At 37.4% G+C, this 26534-nt stretch overlaps 1 protein-coding gene across 2 annotated transcripts; it reads right to left on the reverse strand.

Moving 5' to 3' along the window:
• On the reverse strand, nt 1-23976 carry LOC136824860 (integrator complex subunit 2-like; the record flags this gene model as incomplete). Of its 2 annotated transcripts, none has more annotated exon segments than XM_067080843.1 (14): nt 1-866; nt 2526-2790; nt 4201-4422; nt 4988-5124; nt 5604-5848; nt 6646-6841; nt 7500-7598; nt 13771-13938; nt 14865-15281; nt 15640-15887; nt 16631-16989; nt 17771-17871; nt 22708-22905; nt 23863-23976. In XM_067080843.1, coding segments are annotated over 14 exon segments (3071 nt in total), but the record flags the coding sequence as incomplete, so codon positions are not given.
• Nucleotides 23977-26534: the final 2558 nt, after the last annotated feature.

Below are 26534 nucleotides of genomic sequence, written 5' to 3' on the forward strand. Positions count from 1 at the left end.
TATTTTAAATTCAGTTTTTTTATTCACCTATCAGAAATTTACATTTTTATATACACAATTTCAAGAAAAATCTTTTGTAAAATTCTGCTGTCTTTCCTCCCCCCTGTTTAAGAGAAAGTCTGCCATTTCAAGTCACGTCAAAGACAATGGAAATGGTCATTCACGTTGAAACACGATCTCACAAGGAGAACTCGTAAGAAAACAACAACCCATGCCATTTTCCAATCGACAAGAAAAAACGCGTATCATCTGGAAAAATATGTTTTAAGTTCATCCCGTAATTTCGTGATATAATATCGTCCTTTCTTTGTCATGTGTTTTGACGAGTGAGTATGGGGCGTTGATAAGACTTTTATAACATTTAGATAAGTAGTTAACCTAACTTTGTGTCCACTAAAGGCGACACCGATGCTTATCGCACGGTTCCTTTCTCCTCGTCATGGATGGTAATCAACAACATGTTGAATTGAGAAAAACAAACACGTCCAAATTTTCGAACAGTTTCACGCTACCATCTATCCACCTCTATCTCTCAAAAATGAAAATCCGTTTTCTGAAACACTCTCAAATTTTTTTCGACATCTCATTCACGCTAATATTGCTTTCACTTGTCAACGAAAGTTTTTCATTCAACGAGAAGTTGGTGATGATTTGAAATGTCCTTTCCGTTTCATTAACAAGCTCCTCGCTGGAACAATATTTAAGGAATTTATTTTGGCTGTCTTTGTGGTTCCCTCTATCCAGGCTAGTGTTGTTGTTCATAGGCTTTTCGTCGCCATCGATGTCCATTTCAAAATCTTCTTCGTATTTTTCTTCATTTTCTTCGTCGTCCAGTTTTTCATCGCGCAATCTTATCGACGATGATACTGAAACACAACAAGTCGAGAAATTCAATTTCATACTTTCCTTATCGGCCCTTTTTACACCGGCCCTTATTGGCGTTATTTTTGGGCTTGTGACGTAATAAAGGCCGGCGTAAAAAGGGCCAAGATTTTGCAATGTTAACCTAAAAGCGCCGTTAACTTTTTTATCATTATTTCTGAATTTAAAGAATTTTAGGTATGATTCGAAGACGAAAATTATCAATTGTTTACTCCATATTTAAAAATCAGTGATTTTCGATGGAATTTTCAACAGTTTACTACTGAAAAATGACATTTTAATGAAAATTTTAGTCATTATTTACTAATTTGAAACATAAGTAGCTATTTTTACAAATTTTGGCGTTATTAACGGCCCTAATTGGCGTAAGCCCAAAATTAGGCTGTGGCGTAATAAGGGGCCGGCGTTAAAAGGGCCGATAAGGTATATCATTTTATTGCATGAAATGGGTTATTCTAGAAATTGTCTGTACCCCCTTTGTTTAGTAGGTGTGACGTCTAGGGTGGTCTAAAAAAAATAAAAATCCATAGGTTTTTCGAGTATAATAATCCAGGGTCAGTAAAATGAGATTGATTGGTCAGTGAAACGAGGCCAAAAATCCAAAGGGGGACACGTTTCCCGAAAAGACCTCCTCGACATAGGGGGTACAAATTTGTTCTGGAATAGCCCAATGAAGAATCCGTATAAAACAAAGTCGACATGTTACAAAGATCGCCGTCTACTTTGCTCGACGACGGTAAAAACACCAAAATATCGTCGTCGGTTTAGGTGAGCAAAGGCTATATAGAGCCGTACATAATAAACTATGAACATTTGTTTTCCTCGATATCCTCTGATACATAAAATCGGTATCAATTCTCAAAGTAACTAAAAGGCTTAGATTAGAGGTAAAATTATCGGAGTTGAATCGTACAAAAACAGAAAGACATTCAGTTGATAAACTCTTCTGTTGTAAAAGGTTTAGGGCTTAGGTTTATTAAGATCGAATTACGTTTTCAAATGTTTATAAATGTAAGTGTATTTGTAGAGTAAACCTTAACGGCCAACTTAGTCGGCCTTAATTATTAGTCGGCCCTAATTTTAGTCACCTCGTCAAAATTTAGTCATTAAGGGCCGACTACATAATAACTAAGTTTTGGTCATTTCTAAATTTTTAGTCGACCCAAATTTTAGTCGGCCCAAATTTTTAATCGGCCCTAATTTTTGCCACCAAGCCAAAATTTAGGCATATAGGGCCGACTAAGTTTTCGCTGATAAGGTATCCAAACTGTATGTGATATCATTTGTCCCTAGAAAACATGAACCCGAACCCGAGTTGATGGGAAGCCATCTTATTGCTTAAAGGTTTTGTTTTTTAAATGAGAGTGATATCGTTTGCTTACTCGTCAATTTTAATTCACAAGCTTTTGCATATTGGATTGACACGGATACGGAGCAAGATTGGTCAAAAAGAGGAGAAGAAAAACTTTTGTTTGTTTTGCTTTTGTTTATTCAGCACAATATAACATTAGGGAGACACCCACATAAACCTTTAAAGGTTTTATTTTTACATAAGTGTTCCCGTTTCATATCAGACACATATTTCATATCGGGACAGTGTCTGCCTATTGTTATATTATGCTAATATAAGCAACCGTTAATACCTGTTAAGGAAGTTTTGTTTTGTTGTGAAATGGCGATTCTTCCAATTTGTAACAACAATGCAACGACTTCTTCCCGGATCGGTGGGAACGCTTTGCAGATTCTTTGAAGACAACACAATGCAGGGACGAAGAACTGGTTTCTCTTAGCAACCGGTAACGCACAAAGAAGGTCTTTCATTTGTTGGATGACGTAACGCGACATGGAAAAGGATTTTGGGATTGGATATTGCAGCGAGAGATATGAAATGAGTTGGACGGCAAATAGCTGAAAAATTGACGTTATATTAATTACACGGTCTTCTCGAGGTGGGATACGGGATATACAGGGTCAGTGAAAACCGTATTGGTGGCGAGGCTTGCCGGGTTATCAAATTAACTTAAATTTTTTCTGCATCCTATTGACACAAACATTCTCAATCCCTACAATTCATGTTTTTTCCCCTTAGTGTTTTATCTTTTCTGTTTTTTTTCTAACAAAACATTCGAATTTGGATTGAGCAAAACATTCGAAAGCGCATTCGTCAATATGCAATGTCTTCTTTATTTTTCTCAATCGAATGCGAGGGAGACAGATACGGTTTATATCCCACCTCCACGTGATGTCTTTTGACCAAAAATTTATTATACACTGGATAAACGACTCATAAAACGATGGAGAGCGATCATTGTATTTTCATTGTTTCAGAAAACAATTGATGTTCTAGCTTTGTCCGCAAAAGACAACTGTCATGGCGGCTCGAAGATGTCTGATTTTTAAAAATGTTTATCTGTCTTATTTTTAAAAAGTTCTCTTGCTCTTTCTTTTTGTACATTTGCAGAAAAAAAGTTTGAAAGTAAGGCTAGTATTCCGAGCTGGATACATTTGTGAAATCTAATGTGAGAAAAACATCATTAGACAAGAAATTCAGACAAAATGCTTATAGTGACACAAAATTTTCAAATGGAAATATCTTTCCAAGACTGTCCCCAGAAGAGCTGAAATAAACATACATAAGACTTGAGTGTCTTGGCTCCACTTTGATATGAAAATCCTTTTGGAGGCACGTGGTTTGTTTGAGATTGAAGTTTGAAAATTTCCGGTGTCAACATTATATTTCTTATACACAACACGTCTTTTGCATCTTTCTCACATCTTGAAACGTCATAACGACTTATAATTAGCAATTAAGTGGAAGAATCTGACTCTCACAGGAAAGTTTTAAGTCTCTTTTGGGAATTGGACGAGTGATTTTCGATCAGAAATGCAATAAAAATGTTTCGAAAAATCATTTAATGAGGGAAGGAGAGTGAACAATAAAATCATTACTGCGGACATAGCTAGTACACGAGAAATCGGCAAAAATCTGTTACTTGTATATCCAGTTTATAATAAATCCTTGTTTTGACCAATGAAAACACTAAAATTATACTGATGTGGGATAATCAAAGTTATCGATGTAGTTGCCACTGCGATTGGAAAAACACTTCTTAGAGTGCAACAGAAGGACGCTAGACTTTCTAATCACAATTAAGATTTACAAAGAAGAGGGACAAACCCTGTGAATACAAGTATTCCCAATAGCAAGGGATAGAGGTACCAAAACTGGAAATTCTAAAAAGGAAATTTCGAAAAAGCCTTAGACGCTCTTTTTCTTCCATTACTTGTTATTGACCGTAACCGTAAGAATTCACTAACCTGCTTTTCGAGGTAGGGTTGATTCATCAGTTCGCTCACAAAATCGATACAAATATGAATGGAAGGGACACCGGTGGTCGTCATGGGCAACAGGTCTGCAGAATACCCCTGGTAATGAAGTAGTTTGGCTATGGTGGGATCGGAGATGAACGATTGGTGAAGGTAGCAACAAACTTGTGATTGGATTTCCCGGAGAGTGCTTTTGCTGGTGTAATCATGGAACTGAAAGTTATGAAAGAAGAAGAGTTTGGTTTTAAAGGATCAGACAAATATATTCATAGTTTCTAGAGGGGTCAAGACCCCCCTCCCTATTAGGTAAGATTTTTTAACCTTTTCTGTCTGAACATTTTCAGCTATGATTGAAAATGTTTTTTGCTATTTAGAAAAAAAAGCACAAAAGAATAGACCACCAGAATAGCTGCTAGGGACCCCCCCTCCAAGGAAGATAAGGAAGCCAACTTTTGTTTATATAGGAAAGGGAATATTTTCATAGTCAAATTCAAGTCAAATTTAGAAAATTGTATGTGAAAGTGGGGAGGAAAGCGCAAAAAAATAGGTATAACATTTCAAATAAATAATATATGTTCCTTCCTATGTTTGTATTGTAGCTATAAGGAATTGTTATTCAATATTTGTTATAAAGGAGAAAGCAATGAATTGATTGCTACTGTCAATTCTTCAAGTACAGTAGGGAGCAGAAGATCAAATGAGGGTTTGGACCAACATATGGGGGAACCTGAAAACCTGCAAAACATCAGAAATTTCAGATCACATAAGGATGACTAACCTTTTTCTCGAGCTCTGAGGGCAAACAAATCTCCAGCAGGATCTGAAGAGCAGCACTTTCTTGCGCGTGAACGAGAGCTGATTGTAATTCCAAACGATCCTTTTCTTTGGATAAAACTTTCTCCGCTTTTCGTGACGCTAAGGAGAAAAATTCAAAAGGGTCAGGTGAGCAAATATATCATTTTTGTACTTCAAACAAACTACCAAAAAACAGTAGTAGAAAGCGGGTGACTCCAAATAGCTTAACTCCAAGTATATTTATTAGGACATTTTCTTTGACATGAAGACGTCAAAAACGCGGCTTGGACTTTTTGTTGGGTCATTCGGTATAATCATGTACAAAGGGACTTACAAGCCAGTAGGTAGCTAGGATATTGTGTGCTATTATGATTTGTCAGTATGTATTTCTTATGATAGATGAGTTCAGTGTAGAGATGTATTTCGTAAGTACAATTATTCTGTACCACCCTTCCATGGTTCATTCCTCTTCTCCAACCCCCTCCCCCGATAAGGTAGAGGAGGGACCTAAAGCCCCCTCCCTACTTTATTACAATCATACACAGGAAAGAGAACTCCAGCTTCATTGACGATTCTTTACAAGATTCAAACAAACAAACCTCCGTTTAGTGGATTGGAAAGTATATGATGTTGAAGGAGGCCACGTGAGGCGGTAAGATAGCCTCTCAACGTTCTCAACAAGATGCCAAAGAGAGGTGGAGAACGGAAGATACGTTTATCGCAACGCAAAACAATGAGAGGGTCTTTTTGTATCTCTTCATCTGTTGTTTCACAAGTTCTTTCCCAGGAGTATTTGATGTTTTCTGGCTGGTATCTCAAAACGTTCACTGTGCGGTGTAAAAGCCTGGAAACAAAACAAAGAGGGCGTAAGTTTTCCCGATACCGCCCGCCCGCCCACTGTCACAAATACAGTTCACTCTCCCTACTTTAAGGGCAGGAAGTTTCGCGGGCAGAAAGTTTCGCGAGACTGAAAAGTCGCGAAATTTCGCGGATTTAAGTTTCGCGATTTTTACTTTTTGAAGAAAATTTACGGAAGAAACTTTTACGGTTTTTTGTGAATGTTCAATTTTAGTAGCAATAACTTTCGCGAGTGGCTAGGGAAAGTGAATAAGAAATTATTTCAAATCTCATTTTTTCTTCAATCGAAAGAGTGATGCTAATAAATGAAAAATAAACTATTTGCACTTCTTCTTCCCATTCCGAATCCTAGTCAGTGCTATAATATCGATAATATCGACTCTCCTCAGCTTTTAAAACTTGGAAAAAACTTTAGCGATTTTGAGGAAAATTTCATTTTTCGCGAAATTAACTTTCGCGAATTTCTTGTTTAATTTCTTACCTGGCAGAAACTTTCGCGAAAAAATGCCAAAAACGCGAAAAACGCGAAAGTTTCTGTACGCAAAAGTTTCTGCCCTTAAAGTATCTAATTCGATTTTAAAGAAATCGAGAATTTTTCTTCGAGTTAAACTTCATCGAAGATTTGGATTACAGACTGTCTAGTTGAGGGGACCGATGTTTAAGTTCGGATTATAGAAAGATTCAAAGGATAGCGGATAGCTATAGATAATTGTTTTTGGTGAGAAACATTTCTCTTTGATACAGAAAGGCCATAAACAATGGAGACCGTAGAAAAGCAGCAACCTTCGAGGAATAACGACATTCAGTTTCATCCACAACTTGGTGACCAATAATTGAATTTTCCTTGGCACGTCTTTCTCCAACATCTTTGGTAAGAGAGCGATGACCAGGTCTTGGTGAGGGATAAGTAGTGTTGGTTGCAACATCACCAGACGAGATAGCTTGGTGATCACCTTTTGTGTATCGTGATATTCCAATGCTATGATAAAATGCCAAGGATGGTGAAATTCAAAGCACAAAAAGTAAATGAATAATAAACGAGGGATTGGAAAAAGTAGAAGCATTAACAAACGGGGGGGGGGGGCTTTTATTAGCCACCCGAGAGTATTTGTGTCAAATAGGGAGTGGTGGTCGAATGGCCAAGGCGCAAGCACCTGAAGTCATAGGTCCCTTGTTCTAATCCTCACTTCTTCCAATGTTTAACTCAGTTAATAGGCTGTTGACCTCGTGAAAACAGTCGAAATACTGTCCTAGATTACTGGCCAATGTTCGTGAAATATCGACTCTACTCTCGGGTACCTAATAAACAGGAGGTTTGGAATAAGCAGGGTGAGTGGAAAAATTCTCAGAACTTGAAAAGCACCGGGGGTTGGAATAAAAATGTTCTGGGTAGAAATTTTTGAAAAGGAGGCTAATAGAGCAGAATTAGGACAAAAGAGGGAATTTTCAAAAACATTTTCCCAAATATTAATAAGCGGAAGGGGGTTGGAATAAGAATGTCCTGGGTGGAAAACTTTCGAAAAGTTAATTAGCAGGGGACGCTTATTAGGTACACGGTATTTATCGATGATGGGACTTGTCATTATCTCTCCCAAAGACTACAAAGATTCAATAATTTCTAAATACTCAAAGCATACCAGGTTCGAACAATTCGAGAAGAGAATCGTCAACCATGACACGTGGCACATTTTGATTGGTCGACACATTCTGCGCTTCTTCTTCCTCATCAATCCAATCTGCAAATTATGTATTCATTTTTGAGAGTCAAAAATGTTAAATGTAGCTAAAAGTTCTTCAACTATTAAAAACGAACGAGAAGTACCCTGTTCAAAAGAACAGTAAAAATAAACAAGCAATATGCTGAATGGACCTACCTTACCTGATGATTAAAGTTAGATAGCAATGCGAAAAGAAAAATGAAAAAAATCAGTCAGAAAATATAGCGTTTAGCGAAAATACACAACACAATAAATTCATCATTGATTGTTGATGGGGGGAGAGGGAAGGGTTGTAGGGAAATAATAAATAGGAAGTTCTGGTCGCAAAAATCAGTTTTATTGACAATTGAATCATGCTTGATGGTGAGCATTGTTATGAATAATGTTTTTGTGTGAAAAGCATAGAAATATAAGTAAACTAAACGGTGATTTCCGGCATTTTCAACCGGAAAAATTTTTTTCTCAAAAATCGAACTCGGTCATGTTTTGAGCATTGCGAATACGCATCTTTCTGCAAAAAAATCAGAAAAAACTAGAAATGAAAATTCGAGAAAATATCAAAAAACCGATTTTTCCGACATATTTCCGGCATTTTCGGCCGGAAAACTTTTTTTTTCGAAAATCGGGCTCCGTCACATTTTAGGTATTGTCATATTGCATCAGTGTGCAAAATTTCATAAAAAAATATAAAGTACAGCTCGAGAAATTCAAGAAATACTGTCTTTCCGGCGAAAATAGGTTGTTCCGGCGACTTTTAAAATAGTTCCGGCTTCAAAAACCAATTTTATTGAAAATTGAAACATGCTTGATGGTGGGCATTGCTATTAATAATGTTTTTGAATGGAAAAACAACCAATTATAAGGAAAAAGTCCAATGAAAATCTAGAAAAACGGCGATTTCCAGCATATTTCAGGCATTTTCCGCCGTAAAAAAATTTTCTCAAAAATCGGACTCGGCCATGTTTTGGGCATTGTTAATACGCATCTTTGAACAAAAAGTCAGAAAAAAACTTATGATAAAATCTCGAGAAAATGTCAAAAAACCAGTTTTTCCGGCATATTTCCGACATTTTCAGCAGGAATTGAATTTTTTTCGAAAATCGGGCTCCGTCACAATTTAGGTATTGACATTTTGCATCAGTGTGCAAAATTTCATTAAAAAATATAAAGTACAGCTCAAAAAATTCAAGAAATACGGTTTTTCCGGCGAAAATGGGCTGTTCCGGCGATTTTTAGAAAACCCTGCTTCAAAAATCAATTTTATTAAAAATTGAAACATGCTTGATGGTGGGCATTGCTATTGATAATGTTTTTGAATGAAAAAATAACCAATTATATGGAAAAAGTCCAATGAAAATCCAGAAAAACGGTGATTTCCGGCATATTTCCGGCATTTTCAGCCGGAAAATATTTATTCTCAAGAATCGGACTAGACCATATTTTGGGCATTGTTAATACGCATCTTTGAGCAAAAAATCTGAAAAAACTAATGATGAAATCTCGAGAAAATGCCGAAAAACCAGTTTTTCCGGCATATTTCCGCCATTTTCGGCCGGAATTGAATTTTTTTCGAAAATCGGGCTCCGTCACAACTTAGGTATTGACATTTTTCATCAGTGTGCAAAATTTCATGAAAAAATATAAAGTACAGCTCAAGAAATTCAAGAAATACCGTTTTTCCGGCGAAAATGGGCTGTTCCGGCGATTTTTAGAAAGTTCCGGCTTCAAAAATCAATTTTATTGAAAATTGAAACATGTGTCATGGTGAAGAAACTAAAGAATAATCTAGAATCTAGAAAGAAGCTACAAAAATATGAATGTGTGTAAATTATTAAAGACTTTGATTTCAAAAGAACATTTTCGTTTTGCAAAAAAGAACACTCGCCCACCGGACTCCGAAGGAGCCGGTCGACGGTGTCAAAGTGATTTATTGGCCACCGAGCGGTACGGCCCAGGAAGAGAAATTATGTATAAGATTTATTGGCATTGCTGAGTTAAACCCAGAGAAGGAAAAGACTGCGGAGTTGGGGATCTCCGCAGAGTGAAATAAAACCCAAGTCGTAATAATCTGCAGTGAACGGCGCATCCAGACGTGGATATTTTACAGACACTTTTTATATATATTTATTTGGATTTTATTGTTGGTATCGTGTTTTAATATTGAGTACTTATAATGAACTAAATTCGTGTCCACTCCGTTGAGCCTTGACCCAGGAACTACAAAGGGTACCAACCCGTCTCCTTACCTTCCAGCGGTAAGTCAGGCCGATATCCGGGAAAAACTTTTAAATATAAATTTTGTTGTCATTAGCTCAGGTATGATCAGCCTTGAGCAACACGACATCTGGGGGCTCAACCGGGATAGCCTAATGGTGATAGGCAGTTATGGAGGGACACAACAAAAAAATCGCAAAAATTAAAAACTTATAAAAATTGAAGAAGACTGAAATACGAATTACCGAACAGTTACCATGAAACCGATTTGCTGTGAATTTCGAGAACACTATTTTCAAGAGAACGAAGAGATGATTGTTCAATTTGTTTTGTTAAAACAAAGGCTATGTGTACTGTTGGATATGTTTGTTATTTACTTGGTTGTTTGAAGAAGCTGCTCACTCTTCTCGATGACTTGCGTGTATTTTGGCTTGTCACCCCTAATGCTTTCAGGACTTGATCGGTAGTTACTGAACTCCACGTCTATCCAAGCTTGGACTTAGCGAAACGCTTACACTCAAGCTCTGATAGACCAGGTAGTCACTCAACTCCGATCTTGCGAAGCAAACAGATATCGAACAAATGTCTTGCGGCTAGAATCATCGATATGCCGAATTATTGAATTTTGATCGAACACTTTCTGAATGGTTTGAGATTACTTTCTACACCGATCTTTGAAAAGGGCGTGGCTGTTTTTGGAGTCGTTATGGTTAGAAACAAGCGAAACGGGAAGTTCCCGAAAACCGAGAATTCTTGTGGGAAAGAATATGTTTCCGATATTGACAATCATTTCGATGAATTAGCAGCTGCCTGTTGTTAGATAAGCCATGAATGCTATCCAAAGCGAGCTTGCTGAATGAAAAACAAGTTTTGCATGAATGCCCATTCATGCATTCAATGGTACTCTTGCTTGAAGAAACTTTACGAGCCTGTTTTCAAACTTATCTGATTGTTTCTTAACAAGATCGACTCTATATTTCAGTCAACCTGTTGGCATCTGTCGCTGCTAAAAATTTAATGAAAGGTTTTCACTTCAGTGACTTGTTACAGTAGTTTGGGTATGTCGGACATTCTTGGCAAGATCCTTGAAGAACAAAGACGTTTGAAAAGTGTCATTTCAAACAGAAGCTCAAAGGACCCGCTAAGCTTGCTGGGGACGTACAAAATCCCAAAGAGTACAACAACAACAACACCAACTACAAACCAACAAAGGAAAGAACAAAGGAAGTTTGTGCAACGGGACCAGAGGGACAGCAAAGAAGTCAGCCGTTCACAGGTTCCTCACTCTGAGGAAAGGCCACGGTTCGGGAACCGACGCCTTAAAACACAACCAACTGGTATTTCATCCAAAAAGGAATACGAGAAGAAGCTAGTACAGCTGAAGAGGTTGCAGAAGAAAGAAGAGAAACACATCAAGCAGCTGAAAGGACGTGTTGAGGAGCGGAAAAGGAAGATCGCCGATTGCCATCGACGTATCGCGGACATCGACGATCCAAAATAAGGTAATAGAACTCATACAATCTTCATAACTCACTCTTACGAGCCTTCGGTTCGTTCAGGTGAGACCGAGGATCTATTGAATACATCGCGACTTGGTCAGATAGCACGGTCCTATCCATACAATCTTCATAACTCACTAATATTGCGAGCCTTAGGCGCGCTCAAGTGAGACCGAAAGTCTATTGGATACACTGTGATCACTGATCACCACCCAAGCGACCAATTCTAGATTTACCTTAAGATTTGCCAGCTGTTCAACCGTAGATCGCCAACTTGCAAACCAAACCAACATAGAGATACCAATTGACCGCAATTTGTCTTGCTTGCGCCAGCGACTAGAGGATTCAGACCTCGCACTATGTATGACAACAGCCGGGGCCCCCGGTGAAGAAACTAAAGAATAATCTAGAATCTAGAAAGAAGCTACAAAAATATGAATGTGTGTAAATTATTAAAGACTTTGATTTCAAAAGAACATTTTCGTTTTGCAAAAAAGAACACTCGCCCACCGGACTCCGAAGGAGCCGGTCGACGGTGTCAAAGTGATTTATTGGCCACCGAGCGGTACGGCCCAGGAAGAGAAATTATGTATAAGATTTATTGGCATTGCTGAGTTAAACCCAGAGAAGGAAAAGACTGCGGAGTTGGGGATCTCCGCAGAGTGAAATAAAACCCAAGTCGTAATAATCTGCAGTGAACGGCGCATCCAGACGTGGATATTTTACAGACACTTTTTATATATATTTATTTGGATTTTATTGTTGGTATCGTGTTTTAATATTGAGTACTTATAATGAACTAAATTCGTGTCCACTCCGTTGAGCCTTGACCCAGGAACTACAAAGGGTACCAACCCGTCTCCTTACCTTCCAGCGGTAAGTCAGGCCGATATCCGGGAAAAACTTTTAAATATAAATTTTGATGTCGTGTTGCTCAAGGCTGATCATACCTGAGCTAATGACAACAAAATTTATATTTAAAAGTTTTTCCCGGATATCGGCCTGACTTACCGCTGGAAGGTAAGGAGACGGGTTGGTACCCTTTGTAGTTCCTGGGTCAAGGCTCAACGGAGTGGACACGAATTTAGTTCATTATAAGTACTCAATATTAAAACACGATACCAACAATAAAATCCAAATAAATATATATAAAAAGTGTCTGTAAAATATCCACGTCTGGATGCGCCGTTCACTGCAGATTATTACGACTTGGGTTTTATTTCACTCTGCGGAGATCCCCAACTCCGCAGTCTTTTCCTTCTCTGGGTTTAACTCAGCAATGCCAATAAATCTTATACATAATTTCTCTTCCTGGGCCGTACCGCTCGGTGGCCAATAAATCACTTTGACACCGTCGACCGGCTCCTTCGGAGTCCGGTGGGCGAGTGTTCTTTTTTGCAAAACGAAAATGTTCTTTTGAAATCAAAGTCTTTAATAATTTACACACATTCATATTTTTGTAGCTTCTTTCTAGATTCTAGATTATTCTTTAGTTTCTTCACCATGACACATGCTTGATGGTTGGCATTGCTATTAATAATGTTTTTGAATGAAAAAAACAACCAATTATATGGAAAAAATCCAATGAAAATCCAGAAAAACGGCGATTTCCGGCATATTTCCGGCATTTTCGGCCGAAAAAATTTTTTTCTCAAGAATTGGACTAGGCCATGTTTTGGGCATTGTTAATACGCATCTTTGAGCAAAAAATCAGAAATAACCATTGCTGAAATCTCGAGAAAATGCCGACAAACCAGTTTTTCCGGCATATTTCCGCCATTTTCGGCCGGAAAAATTTTTTTTTCGAAAATCGGGCTCCGTCACATTTTGAGCATTGCCGTTTTGCATCATTGTGCAAAAAATCAGAAAAAACTAATGAGCCAATCTCGAGAAAAGCTGGTAACTAACGGACGGACAAACGGACGGACGGACAAAGGTTAATTTATAGGACCTACAGCCCACCGGGGTAGGTCCGAAAAGAGTTCAGTATACACATGGGTGGATAAAGGGATGCTGATTGGGATGATTATAGTTTCGTAGTACACTCTGTGTGCATTGTCTGTTTGATAAAAAAATTCCCCGTCCGCTGCGATGAAGTATGATTCACGAATAGCAAGACTTCCATATATTTAAAAGCCCAAAGGCTAGAAAAAGAATTGAATATCGGAAAAAATATTGTAGCTATTGTTTTCGAAAATCTGTGAAGCTTCTGATTGGTCAAGCGCTGAAATCCTATTGTAATGTCACGTGACTTAGGTAGGGTTTCCTACCTAACGACGGCACACTTTTCAGCAAAAACTTTACATTTAACCCTTCGGGTTTTATAAATCTATGAACACTTGTCTCGTCGTCTCCCCTCTCTCACCCACACTCCATCGCAGCGGTCGGTTTGAAAAATCAGGGACCACTCAATACAGAACCGAGCATCCTCTGTAGGGAGAAGCCAATCATTATAATAGTGATAAAAGGGAAATTACCTTCAACCAAGCAAAGACTAGGGTAATGTGTTGTCAACAACCGAAGAAGACAAGGATAGATGTGACCGTAGGAACGTTCATTTGATCGTACTTCCATCAGAAGTTGTTTGATGGGAATGATTGAGTAAAGGTGGGTGGAATATTCTTGTGGTCTCTTCGCGTTGTTCACTGTAAAAGAAAATTATAATCGTATGATTGAAAAACTTTAGAAAGATTGAAAGTCACATTTTCTCATTATGTACAGGTACAGGTTGTGTCTCTTTCAATATATCTACAGATTCCTATGGTGCGATTTTACTTTGATCATTTCAGTAAAAAGAAACTTTGAGAAAGAACACACTCTCTCTATATAATATGATGTCGAACAACGTGTAGGATATTGTAGGTGTAACACATTGGGCTTTTCCAGAAATAATTGCCTCCCCCCCCCTGTTGAGGATATCGGATATCCAGGGGGTTAACGATTTTTGTTCAAAAGTGGATATCCAGGGGGTTAAATATCTAAAATGGAGCGGATATCCAGCAGGTAAAGTGTCTTTTCAAGTAAAAATACAATATCCAGGGGTAAGCATCCTTATAAGAGAGGATATCCAGGGGCCTGAGCATATTTTTAAGAGTCTTTACTAATAAAGTAGGATATCCAGGGTATCCAGTTCGATACTTTCGAAAAATTAATATCCTCAACAGTGGGGTAATTTTTTCTGGAAAAGCCCATTTAACCATCATCATCACCATTATAAAATGTGGAAGACTCTTTTTCTCGCCCTCTCGCCTGTCTCAAGGGTTCGAAGTACTCAGAAAAGAGAAAAACGTTTATCTTAACTAGCCTATACTAGACGTCGCGGCTTTTTTTCTACGCTGTAACGTCTATTCTACTTTGCGACTTTTTCGAATGTGGCCAAGGTTTTCGGACTCTAAACATTCGATTTTTTGACGTCACTTTAAACTATAGAAGCTCCTGCAGTAGGGAAAAATCTAATTTGCGTCAAAACACTTGAAAGGCTTTCTATTTTTTTGAAAATCGTCAAAGTAGAACTCACTAAGAAACGGGATGTAAAATCCCGGTTTTTGGTGAAGTACTTGCTACATCTTACCCAGGGTTCGCATGTTATCCAGTAACGCATTCTGATAGAGCAGTGAAAACATCATCAACAAAATCTGTGACGTCATTTTATCACAACATTCGACGGTTGAATGTGGGTCAAAAACAGCGAGGATATCCTCCTCGGGGAAGGGTTGGAGAGCACTCATCCGTTGTTGTTTTGTGGTCTTACTGATGTTCATGGTCTTCACGATGGCTAGAACGTACGTTTCTAGTAAGCCCATCATGAGAGGGTGCACAGGCTGTCCGCATTGCAAGATTTGTTTGAAAAGCCATTCTTTGACTGATATGGAATATTTGGTGAACACTCTAGACTTTAGTAACTGATGAATACAATGCACTGGCAGAAAAGTTCGCAAATTTCCGTTCAAGTTTTTGGTGACCGGAACTGTTAACGCGTGCTCTGCTACTATCTAAAGATGGGAAAAATATTTTACGGTAATAAATTCAACTACATTATTACTAATATCAAGAGACAGTGAGAGTCAAACTAACCATTCTAGACAAAAGCTAGAAATATTCTAAAAATACAGTGGAGTCTCCATAACTCGAGCAAGCACGAGGAACACAAATTTGTTCGAGTTAAGGAGTTATAGAGTAAAGTTTATATACTTAACTGAAGGGAAGATAAAACTTGGTCGACTTAGGGAGACATTCGAGCTGAAAAGGTTCGAGTTAAAAGAGACTCCGCTGTAAAACAAAATATCTAAGACATCACAGTGCTCTCACGAAATATGCAAAAAGATCGTATAAGAAAAATGAATTACTTACTTTCTCAGGAAAAATCGTTTGCGTGAATAGAAGTTTTAATTTGGTGAGTGAGGCCGGTCGAAGCTTGATACCCAGTGTTGACGCTACGAGATCGATGATTGGTTCGAGTGTGTGACCATGGAAATGGATGGCAATGAGCAGGAGAGTTTCACCGTAGGATGGAGAGCCTTCTTGCTGATAAGTCGATGATTTCTCGATCAACTGACGAAGCCAGTGCGTCACTTTTTGTTCGCGTTCCGGTGTGCTGTTATAAAAGATTTTTTTGCGTCAAAATTGTTGTTTGTCTGTATACAAACCCAGTATCTACGGCTTATTTCCAAATTCATTGCCGTAGAGGGTCTGTTGTCATTGTCTTTTCTCATTAGAGATTTTTCAAACCGACCGCTACGATGGAGTGTTGGTGAGAGCGGGGAGACGATGAGAGAAGTGTTGCTATTTATAAATCATATTTCATCGCAGAGGTATCTGTACGGGAATTTTTTATCAAACAGACAAAGCGCACAAAGTACTACGAAACGATAAACATGAGATAGTAGGTACGGTAGGTACAGAGTAAATTGTTGTGTGAAGTGATATTGGTTTAAAATGGTTAAAAGCTAATGGTTGACAAAAATACAACCTTCTGAAAATTCATGAATCATCGATAGCCTTTTTTCAAAGTGTTAGTGGGGAGAGCTTTTTACGTCAAGACCCCAAGGATATTTGGGAGCGTCGTCGCTTTTGTGTCAACATTGATATCGTATCGACCTGACCGATAGTAAAGTGGTGGAAGGCCGATTTTTTTTTGAGGGTGGGGGCGCCCTGATTACTAATTCCGGCGCCCTGATTATTAATTCAAAATCTTCTCAAATTGCCACCCCAGTTTGCCAGAATTTTGGTCGACCCGCCACACTACTGCTGTCCGAGGGTAGAAGTTCACATCGCCCGCTTCTTTTTTGGAATCATAAAAATAGACAGATCTAAAGCTCCAGACAACGATGCCCTTACCTGACCAGGAAAGCACAAGCCACCAATGTACACAACCCAACCACAATAAAACGAATGCTGACGTCATTCGAGTCACATGGTATACACGTGATCAAGTCGATCAAATATTCCGATTCTTCCTGACTGAACTTGAATCCAGCGATGGTTTTGAAAGCGCAGTACAATCGCATTATGGATATTCCTTGCATGGTCGGGTTGCTGTCACCTCTGGCAACGACAGCTCCACCTTCCCCCATCGTTTCATCACCTGTGGATTGTGGTGTGTTTGCATTGAGTGTTGAGATGACCATCTTCATTTCCTTGACCAATTGTCTTTTGAAAAGCACCAATGTATTTTCACGTTGATTCTCCTTAATGTCCTGATGATAAACAAACACCAGAATCACAACGGTTTTTCTATCCGGGGGGAGGTACTTAGGAAAATGGAGGGTACGGTATGTGCCGCCCTTAAGGGTACCTTTTTTGGACTTCCAAAGTCCCGCTAAGGGTCGGAAAAATAGGAAAATTTCAGCTTTTTACCCCCTGAAAGATCGAAATTTGGTCAAAATTGGTCAAATTTGTCCTGCTAAGGGTCGCAAAATTCCCAAAGTTTTCCTTTTTCTTTTTAGTCCCGAAAGTTCGAAAATCGGGCAGCACCCCCCTCCGTCAGCTCTCAACCCTGGTACCCCGCCGGGTTTTCTATAACTCGTTCGACAACCTAGACAGCCTTTAACAATACTGTAAAGTTTTTATCTGTTACTACCATTTACTTCTTTTTTGACTTTAAATTCAGTGATTGAAAAGGAAGAAATTGTACTACAAACGTTTATAAAGAAATTACCTTGGTTCAAACTGAATTTCACAAGTCAAAACCTAAAGGATTACCTTATCAGCCAAAACTTAGTCGGCCTTAAGTGCTAAATTTTGGCTTCGTGACTAAAATTAGAGCCCGACTAAAAATTTGGGCCGACTAAAATTTGGGCCGACTAAAATTTGGACCGACTAAAAATTTAGAAATGGCCAAAACTTAATTATTAGTCGGCCCTTAGTGACTAAATTTTGACGAGGTGACTAGAATTAGGGCCGACTAATAATTAAGGCCAACTAAGTTTTGGCCGATAAGGTAAATTATTTGGGAATCAAAAGATGAAAGGATATTACCTTTTGGACGTGCTTAATATAATCGGAAAGCCATTCTTTTGTTTTAGAGCTGCTTGCCAATAACAATCCCGTGAAGAAAGACACTAAATCCAATCCGCTATCTGTAGATAGGAAATATTCAATCGAAAAATTAGGTATAAAAGGATCATTAACAATGGGACAGGCAGGGTGGCCACGCTTATTTAAGATGGAAAAATCAAGCTTTTTTGGTCAAAAACATCCTTTTTTCCAGGTATTTTCAGCTGGAAAATGCACCTTTTTCCAGCCTTCACTCAAAAATCTGTACTTTTTTCCAGCTATAGGCGAGTGCAAAATTATTACCAGCGGATACCCCTCAAAACCTACAAAAAATAGAGGTACTCTCTATCTGAAAATGTAGCTGGAATTTTAGGCTGAAACTTTTTTGAAAGTACGCTGTCTGTGGTTCCTACATAATGGTTTTTCTCCAATAACTTTTTATAAAACAGTCCTTTTGGTCTCCAATTTTGAACAATGATTCACTGCAAAGTAACTGATGTTGCAATTAGATTATTTGGACCTAAATATTTTCAAAACTGTACGTTAAAATCAAAATACACCTTAAAACCTAAATTAGAACTTTGAGGGCCTTAAGATTTGTTTGGGTTCTAACCGTGAAGAAGAAAATTATTTTTTTCATACACCTGCTATAAGTATAGGTACCAAAAAGTATACGTTTTATGACCTTAAATTCAATTGTGTAATCTCTAGGTCCGAAAAACTTAATTTTTTGAAGGGATTCTTGATGAAATTTAATAACTTTGAATTTTATAACACTTTGTGACGGTTGAAATTCTCGAAATTCGGTATTTTATGAAAGTACATTTATAAAAGGTTGTAAAAAAGTGAACTAAACAATATTAAATTAAGTTTGGTGGCTAAGAGAGCCCATAGTGCATCTTTGTAGGTTTTAAGGGGTATCCACTGATACTTCTAGATTTTCAAAAGACATTTCTTTCAAATCGATCATAGAGATCTATGCTTTGACAAAAGAACGTCTGATGGACTAAACTGAAAATGGCTAAACTCATACTAGATAACATCTTATGAAAATTATATATGTATAATCACATAATAATTCTAACCTATTCCTGACATTAAGTTAAAATTAAAATTTCAAAAAAGTTTTTCCAGTTTTTCCAGCTTTTTTGTTTGGAAAATGTACCTATTTCCAGTTTTTCCAGCTAGTTTTCAGAAAAAGGCCATTTTTCCAGTTTTTCCAGGTTTTCCAGTTTTTCCAGCATGCGTGGCCACCCTCACACTTTCAATTTAATGAACTGAATCTCCTATGAGGGTAGTCTACACAAATCGTAGTAGACAAACTCATATTATCCCGTAACAATTATCCTGTTATCATACAACACCCATATTACTGTATTATTACATGGATTATATTACTAGTCTCCAATTAGGGTCAGTTTGCACTTTCCTTGTTTTGTCGAAGACTACTTCATTCAAATTTGGAAGGATTTGGAAATTGAATGACTCAAGTTTAAAAGTAAATTTGTAAGCTCGATTTTCGAATAAAAAATGTTTTTACTTCGCGTAAAGTGAAGACTTGAGAATACTAGTAGATCTAGTTTTCCATTGCGCTTAATTTCCACGCGGGATTAAAATTCCACGTGATACGCATGCGCACTGTGTATTTTTGACGGGGTTGGTGTAATTTAAGATGCACGATCTAACGATTTACGATTCACGATGCGCGATCCATGCATAAAGTATGCTGCTTATTCCTAATAATTGTCATAAAGCTTAAATTATATAACATAATTCTAAAACAATGGCATAATCTTTTCTCGCTTTTGTTTACCACGTTAAATTTATGCAACAAAATAGAAATAAGTAAGCAATGGAATTACGAATATTTACGACCGTAAAATTATGAAAAAAAACTAACTTAGATAATATTGATAATGAGAGTAAAAAGTAGAACGCACAAGAAATATTTTTGCTCTCAGTTTTAACAATCATAATCAAATATAGGAATTTCTTTCTTAAAGGAAATAAACCAGCCGAGGCTGGAAGGTCAGCCAATAGAGCTTAGCTAGATAGCTTTAATAAGTGGGTTAACAGATGTAAGAGATGTACTGAAACACAGAGTAGACTAAATATGTTGAATAATGTACAAAATGTGAAACATTTGATGACTTGATTTAAAATTATTTAAAACAAGCCTGAGAGCTCCTCCAACCCCCCCCCCCACGAGAAGCTCAAAGTATACTTCTCTTTAGCATTGTAGCACTGTTTCTATGACATCAAACAATTAAGCTATAGTTCATTACTATTATTATAGTAATTAAAATTTTTGTTAATTTCATTCCAGTCAGTTATGACACATTTTTTCTGTTGGATGTAGACAATATCCATATCTGGCTAAAGTGTTATACTATAGAAATAAATAAGAAAATTGCCAAAACGTCAGAACCAAAATAAAGATATCCATCAAATATACATAGAAACTGTACTTTTTGTTTTACTTGATAAAACTCCAATAACACTTTAAACTAACAAGCTACAAGCTTTAAGTCACAAAGTGAAAACTCCAGAAAAACACAATTTGCATCAAAAACTTTGCAAAACGTAGTTCATATTTATAACATTTCAACAGGAACTGTATTTTTGGTAGACTTGGTTAAATTACAGAAACCATTAGTCAGTTGTGTGCAAGGCCAATGAGGGTACGTAAAAACTGACTGCTATTCAGTCAAAGCCAAAATTTGGCAAGGTCAGAAAAACATAATTTGCATCCAGTCTGCGTAAATAAATTTTGTAGTACCGTCAAGTTCACAACCATCTTGAAGACTTTGCTGGTCGCAAATGATAATCGAAAGCAAAACTTAAAATTCATAACTATGCGGGGAAGCTCATTTTTCCCCCGTTTTTCTTTAAACTACCTTTTGATTGGTCTATGAATTTGGGCGATCGCCTTATCGCCTTGGCGGAATAAACACACGACCATAACAAATAAATTCAACAGGGCAGCGGAGTAGCAATTAATTTCAACTGGGAGTCCTCTCTTCTGTGCCAAGCACTGGCAGTGTTTTTTAAACTTTAAAACGATGTTAAATGAAGACCAGATGGATCTGTTTGTTATGACTGTGCAAGTTGTGACGAGAGTGTGCATGTTGTGTAACTTGACGGTATTATTCATTAAATTCTAGAAACCATTTTCAAACTTTCTGCAGTCGCATTCTGCAAGTCTGATAAGAGATATGTATAAACTGTTATTGCCATTCATTCCATTCCATCATTCAGTCAAACGTGCGCCAAGGTAGAAAAAAAAAAGAAAAAAAAAAAAAAAAAAAAAAAAAAAAAAACACAATCTGCGTGAAAATAGTTTGATTAATTTCACAAGAACTGTATATATTAATATTAATATAATTGAACAAATTCCAAAGACCATTTGTCTAATTTTGCAAGTCTAATAATAGGAAATGTGATGTCATCATTTGGTTCCCGCATCTGACCACCCGATTACGGTCAGCAGGTAGTTGGAGAGCGAAAAGCTTTTCCGCTGCTTTGCTGTATTTCCACTGTCGACCTCTGCACGCTCTGTGTTTACAAGTTTTCAAATCGAAGTAGAGAGCCGCATGCTAATGGAGAGTAAACCGAAAACCAGTTTATCCACAGTTTTTCCATTTAAATTCGGATCAGTCCAACGGATTCCCTTTCAACAAGATGTAGGCTTCGAAAAATATTTCGACCGACGACCGAACGACTCCCACTTTTTTAAACTAGAAATGACGGGAACCAACAGTTTTGCAATTCGCGTTATCAAACACGTCCAAGTCCAAAAAAGCCGATGCTCTAGTCTCTAGCTTACTTTGTAAACTTTATCAAATTCCAATAATTATAACACCATCAATCCCCCCCTAGAGACAAACAAGAAAAATATGTTTTTATTGCAAAAACTAATAAAAAGTATCAAAAAATTCAACATAAACAAAAACTTGAGCAAACGGCTTTAAACCTTTAAGAGATGTAGAAAAAGAATCCCCTTGATGAAAATCATGTGTTTAATTTGCCGAGTTAAAAAAATAAATGACAGAAATTTGAAGCTTGCAACAGATTTACACTGGAAATACTTTGGTACAACACTGACTTATCACATCTGACTTATCGCTTGAGCCGCCATCTTGAAACACTACTATGATCTGTAAAAACAACGCACGCTAAAAGTACCCAAAAAGTTAACCGGATCGGAAGAAAGTTTAGAAATCAAAGTGAGATCGGGAAATCGGATTTTTTTTTTGCCGTCTTATGATGATGGAAGAAGAACTGAATTTTACCTATTTGAATGCTCAGCTTAGGCTAGCCAATAAAAGAATATATTGACGAACAATATGTTTTGAGGATGTAATGTACGAAGCAAAAAACGGGTGCTCTATTATGAGAAAGAATTTTCTTTCGGTAAATAATTCCCCTATATTCATTCATTGATTGATTTAAATTATGAAAAAAAGAGAGAGTACAGAAGGTGAATGCACGTGGCTTCTTTAAATATAATTTGTATAATCTTGCATAATCTTGCATAAATGATGTTTTTTAAAAATAATTGATTTTCAGCGAATGAAAGTTAGTAAATTGCCTAAATATTTTAGCATGATTAGCATAATTACGCATGAATTAACATATTTTATGCACGGATCGCGAATCGTGCATCGTAAATCGTTAGATCGTGCATCTTAAATTACACCAACCTTTTTTGACGTCATCTGAAATGAAAAACTTCGACTCGCGCGCAAAATGCTAGTCTCAGTTCAGCTGAAAAATAGAAACATTCAATCAGAGGCAGTTGACGTCAGAATTTAATAGTTTTGAAGGGAAATAGAACATAAGGATCTTTTCCAGAATGGTGTCAAGATGAAAATCAGCTCAATAAAGATTCATCCCAGCTTAAGTAACGGGTAGCTTACCTGATTGTGTGCTGTTGATGGTCAATTCAATAGAGAGACCGGCCAACTTGCTTGACGAAACACACTCTGCACGTAGGATCTTTCTGTACTGTGGGTTCATCTCACATAATAATTTCAAAGTTTTCATTCGTGTCAATGTCTCCATATCAGCTGTGGCTTCACCAGACGGCTTCGCGTGCGCCAAGATGCTTGAGCACACTGTGGAAGATGATAGCAATTGTGTAAAGTTACATTGAATTCATGATATGCACCACTGCAATATCTTCTGACATTACATCACGGACCCAATAGCTGATTGGTTGTAAGTGACGTAAAATCAGTCAATACGTCACTTTCAACCAATCAGCTGTTGGGTCCGCCGATGACATTGTAGTGGTGCATATCACGAATACCTAAATTTGAAAAACCAAACATAAAGAGCCAAAGATTGTGTGAACCAAAGAAATTATAACGTGAAACACATTTTTCTTTAAACGAGATTTCGACCTTTACAGATCTTTATCAAGTTTTCTTTAATTTGGAAAAATAGTTTGTAACCTGAAAGAATTATTAGATTAAGGATTTGTTTAATTTTTTCAGACATCTGATAAAAAGTTATGGCGTCACCACTTGCCAACGGAAGTTTTATGTTTTGCAGCCAAAACCAGCAAACTTTCAGAGTCTGTTTGACCAAACTCTTACCGTACGGGGGCAAGAAAAATTCTACATGAACCTTTGATTATGTACAACACTGCTAATAAGCCTATCGAATCCATAGAGGGATGCCCGTCAGCTGATCAATGACTAAATGGCTATCAAGAGAGATAGTGGAGCATGTAGAGATCCAAGAGCTAGCAATTGTAGATGCAATATAAGGTGACATAGCTTTTTAAGATCCAATGACTAGCAATAGACATTTTCATGGATTACGTCACGAACATTTCATATGCCTCGTATTCAAACAATTACCATGGTGATTATGTCTCTTGAGACATTAAATGGGTTTTTTATGAATAGAAAGTAGTTGATTTTCTTATGAATGGGAAGTAGTTTTAATAAAATACTCTTGGAGTTAATCACCATGACAATAATTTCAAAACGAGGCAAGTGATGTTCTTAACGTAATGTAGGAATTAAGATATACTGTAGATGAAAAATATAAAAGAAAATACGAACCAACATCAAAGCAATCAGGATTATTGACTACCAGTTTGCATAACAACCAACATCCGTGTGGTAGACGTAAAAACACTTCACTGATGTCTGGAGCACTCAATAAGTATGGCAGCTCTATAAGACAAGTCACATGTTGTGATCGTCAGAAATACATGTATGTCANCCTTTAAAGTTAAGGGGTCTCTGGTTCCCTTTGAAATAATTTTTCCCTTCTTTGTAATTGAGATTTTTCCTTCTTTTTAAACTATCTTGATGGCATAAACGTTGAGCCCCTCTCCCCCTTACGGACTGAAGCGGCTAAAAAAAGGATTGTCTGTCGATTGTTGACGGCCCCTAAGCAAAATTTTGCTGGGCCTCGAACACTGACCCATTTACTACATGTGTGGAATTATTTTTAATTAGCATGATGTAATCAACAAGGCCTAACAAATCTTTTCAGAAATGACAAATTTTGGTTGGTTGATTACTGACTGCTGCATGTTTTATTTTGTTTTAAAGCTTTTATTTATTCTATAATGTCTTTGGAACTGGACTTGATTGAGGGTAAACGTCGCCCTTGTTGCAAATACATCTTGTAAGATGATAACCTGATAACAGCTATATTTCTCACTTGTAACGGTAACCTCTGAGGTACTTAAAATTAGAACATCTGAGTCTAGGAGATATCTCCTGCGGAAAATTTTGCAACAAGAATCTTGTTGTGCACCAGAAGCCAAAACTGATACGGCCCTATTCATAAACAAAACACAATCATGCAACTTTGTTGTCAATCCCAGTTCTACTGTAGCATATTCGTCAGATTGTTTTGTTTTTACCACCCATCCCAATAGAGCTTCAGCGTGGTGGGCAGAAAACAATCACAATCTGATCTCAGGTTAGTAGATGTCTGATGCTTTTTCTTACTGAAAGCTTGATTTTTTAGTGTGACTAACTGTTTGAGCTTGGATAAATTCCAGATTTCTACAATAAGGGGCCACTCTCATATTGATTTTTCCCACACTTAGCGTCATTCTGACGCTATAGGGTGGGTGGGTTAGATCGAGTGACACTAAGAAAATTTACTAGAGATATCAATTTTCAAGGCCAAAGAGATGTTCAAATTTCCAGAAGACTATAACTTTCATACTTATTTTTCACCTAAGCGTGTACAGCCTCTTCATATTCAAGGCTCAACAAAACATCCTCACTTCAAAATTTGTGTACAAAAGCCATCCTGTGGTCTTTTTTCCACAGAAAATCTAAGTCCCGAAGAGCGCGGATATTGAATTTACAGACCAGAATATAAAACTCATGACAAGTTTATGATGTAGTGTTATGAAATGCAGGCGGGAAACGAAAGCAAATTTTTGCCTAGAAAAGGTTAAGAAAAAATTTAATGTTGAATCGTAGAATAGTGTCATATTGGGTAACCTGCCCCACTACAGTTGATTATTCTGGTCTGTAAATCTAATATCCACGCTATCCGGGACTTTAAAATTTCTGCAAAAACAAAACAACAGGATGGTTGATGGCAACTAGAATTTCCCCAAATCTGTCTTTTTCCCGGCATTGAGAATAAACTGGTAGTAAAATGCTGTGAGACGCTCATTATGTTTAAAATTTTTGGGGCTTTTTTCCTGCGTCTTTACTTACGCAGGTCTTGGAACCAATCTATTAAAGTCATATAACCGAAACCCGACTCGAAAAACAAGCGAAATACAAGCAGAAGGGGGAATTAACTTCTCTGGCAGTGGAACATCAATAAACCTGAAATCCAGTATGGATTCCACGAAATCTCGCGCCGAAGATATTTTTCCGTACAGCAAGCCTCACACCAAGCAAAATTTCTTTTGTACCAACATTCAAAGCAATTTTAGCCAAATGAAAGCTAAAAATCGATGGATTATGGAGTCATTCGTGCCAAGCTGGAATTATTACTTTAACGCCAACTGAAAATCAAACAAGCTTTGTAAGTACCCTTATGCCAATGCGCCAAAAAGGTTTTAGTTGTACGCCGTAGATCTTTGGCGTTAGTTACACGAAATCCATACTGGCCTGAAGTGTGAGAAAGGAAAAAAGGTTTTCATAGATTTTCGGTATATTTCATAATAATACCACGAGATCAGGTAACTTGCATCAGTGGAGGCAAACATGCATAGCCCTCAAATAAAGTCAAATGAATGACCTGACTGGTCATTAAAATACCTACAAAGTTAATTTAAAACAAAAATGGTAGAGTAAAGCTGTGAGCGAATCTATGTAGTAGTAGAAATTTAGCTGCTTTCTTTGTGATTGGTATGGTCAGTCATTAAATGGCTATGCAAGTTTCCCTCCACTGATGCAAGTTACCCAAATTCACTCACTGTATGGTGTTAAGGGTAGGGGGTGGATAGGTTTTTTAATTAGTGTCAGAACGATGCTGCTAAGCGTGGAAAAATCAATCTTATCTTTTTTTTTCAGCTAATAGTAATACAGTATACCAGAGTCGAAAATTGCGCTGTTTGCCGATGATGCATATCTTTACCGCTCAATACACATACAGAAAGACTGCGAAAAGCTTCAAAAAGACCTAGACGAATTGGTAAAATGGGAAAACAAATGGTCCGTGGAGTTTCACCCAGACAAATGCTTTAACCTCAGAGTCACCAACAAACGAAATTCATGATAAAACCTATGAAATCCATGGTCAACAG

This window comes from Clytia hemisphaerica, unplaced genomic scaffold, assembly GCF_902728285.1.
Source record: "Clytia hemisphaerica strain Z4C2 unplaced genomic scaffold, Clytia hemisphaerica genome assembly, whole genome shotgun sequence".
NCBI classification, from domain to species: Eukaryota; Metazoa; Cnidaria; class Hydrozoa; order Leptothecata; family Clytiidae; genus Clytia; species Clytia hemisphaerica.